Below are 1,686 nucleotides of genomic sequence, written 5' to 3' on the forward strand. Positions count from 1 at the left end.
GCCATGAAAAACACAGGTTTTAGGCATAGGCATACACTGTAAAAAATGACCGTGAATTTAACGGTAAAAGACTGTAAAAATGCTACAGTAAAAACCTGTTAAATGGTTAACGGTAAATTCCCCTACAATATACGGTGAAAAACTGTATTGGATATTACATGTATTGGACATTAATTTTACGCAAGTCAAAAAAAAGAAAAAAAGATTGTGGCAAGTCAAATTTGCATTTCAGTCTCGAAGCACCAATGTTAAACTGCAGAACTAGTTATCTGCTCTCCCCTTCATTTTTGGTGGCTAAACAATTATAATTATGGTTCTATCTTGGGTCCCATGGAAGAATGTTTCCTTTGAAAGCTGATATTCAAAATAGTTTTCTACAGAAGCATAGTTCCCTTGTTGCATCATCACTCCACCCCACTCTCTCTTTCATTTAAGTAAAGGGGAAACAACCAGCAATTGTTCATGCAAAGACGTTGTTGGAAAAAGGACTAAAAATGGGTAAGAACCTTTATCTATGCAATACTCTTGTTTGATACACTTTTTAAACCTATATTGTACCTATACCAAATTTGTGTTTTACTGAGACAGATATGATGCCCTATGAAAAGAACTGGGTGAGGTGGTTTTTTGCTGTAATGCTGTTTTTTTTTTTAAATGACATGCATCTTTTGATTCCTCCACCCCTTTGGTTGGGTTTCATTATCTCGACTTGATTAAGATTAAGCAGCATTACCACTGGAGTTGAAAGTTTAGACTTTAATCCAACAGAAATCTAAAAATCATCTCATGTCCCTGTTGTTGTTACTCAGTGTAAAACACTATTTTAAGATGAAATGACAAAAAATGTTTTTAAAAATATATTGTGCATTAGATTTTGTGACTTCAGTAACATGCTTAGTGTGTGCCATGTTAGTAAGTAGTGGTTAAAAAGCTGTGGTCATACAGGATGCAACTTTTTCCAACTGTATTAATGCAAAAATTATTTGCTTAAATGCAAAACTGGCTGCGAGCAGTATTGAGCTCAGAACAACAATAAAATATTGTTTATGAGTTACAGCCTTGCCTGTTTAATACTGGCTAGTGTTTTGTGGTCTTATGGTGCATGTGAATTGTGCAACAAGATTTTGCTGGCAGTCTTTTTAATTTAACAGCTGTAGACAGCAAAAAATAATTAGTTGAGTTAAAAGTACTCTTATTTATTCTTATGGTTTAAGAAAAATTACATTTTTTACAATATACACTATGTATTTTATATGTAATACAGAGCATAGGACATGATGCCCCCTGGTGTAAGAATGAGTAAATCCTTGTATTATAACCTCTCAATTTGCAAACTTTTGATCCCCATAATTTTGATCATTAAAATTAGATGATTAAAAATGATTTTATATTGAGCATGATTTACAATGACTAGAAATGTGTAAAAGTTCTAACCGAACAATAATAAAATTCATATAAAAAATCGGAGCTGTAATAATGATAATAAAAAAAAATGTAAAACATATTTTGAAGACATACAACAGCTTTATTCAAAATCATTACTAACAATTTTCTCTTCAGTGAGTTGTAGACTATGGAAGATTGTGTCTGCCACAGGATGAAAAAAATTAAATGAAAAAGTGAACTGCAACTTTTTAATCGCATAATTCAGGCATTTGTTCTTGCAATTCTGACTTTTTTCCTCGC

At 32.2% G+C, this 1,686-nt stretch overlaps 1 protein-coding gene across 1 annotated transcript in view; it reads left to right on the top strand.

The window, feature by feature from the left end:
* Nucleotides 1–460: 460 nt before the first annotated feature.
* Nucleotides 461–1,686, top strand: part of LOC107745237 (C3a anaphylatoxin chemotactic receptor-like) — a 3,339-nt gene continuing 2,113 nt past the window's right edge. Inside the window, exon 1 of the mRNA XM_016559087.1 lies at nt 461–498. Within this exon, the coding sequence (XP_016414573.1) occupies nt 495–498 (4 nt within the window). The 5' untranslated portion in view covers nt 461–494. The remainder of the gene's footprint in view (nt 499–1,686) is intronic.

The sequence above is a fragment of the Sinocyclocheilus rhinocerous genome, unplaced genomic scaffold (genome assembly GCF_001515625.1).
Source record: "Sinocyclocheilus rhinocerous isolate Xijiao unplaced genomic scaffold, SAMN03320098_v1.1 scaffold257, whole genome shotgun sequence".
Classification (NCBI taxonomy): Eukaryota; Metazoa; Chordata; class Actinopteri; order Cypriniformes; family Cyprinidae; genus Sinocyclocheilus; species Sinocyclocheilus rhinocerous.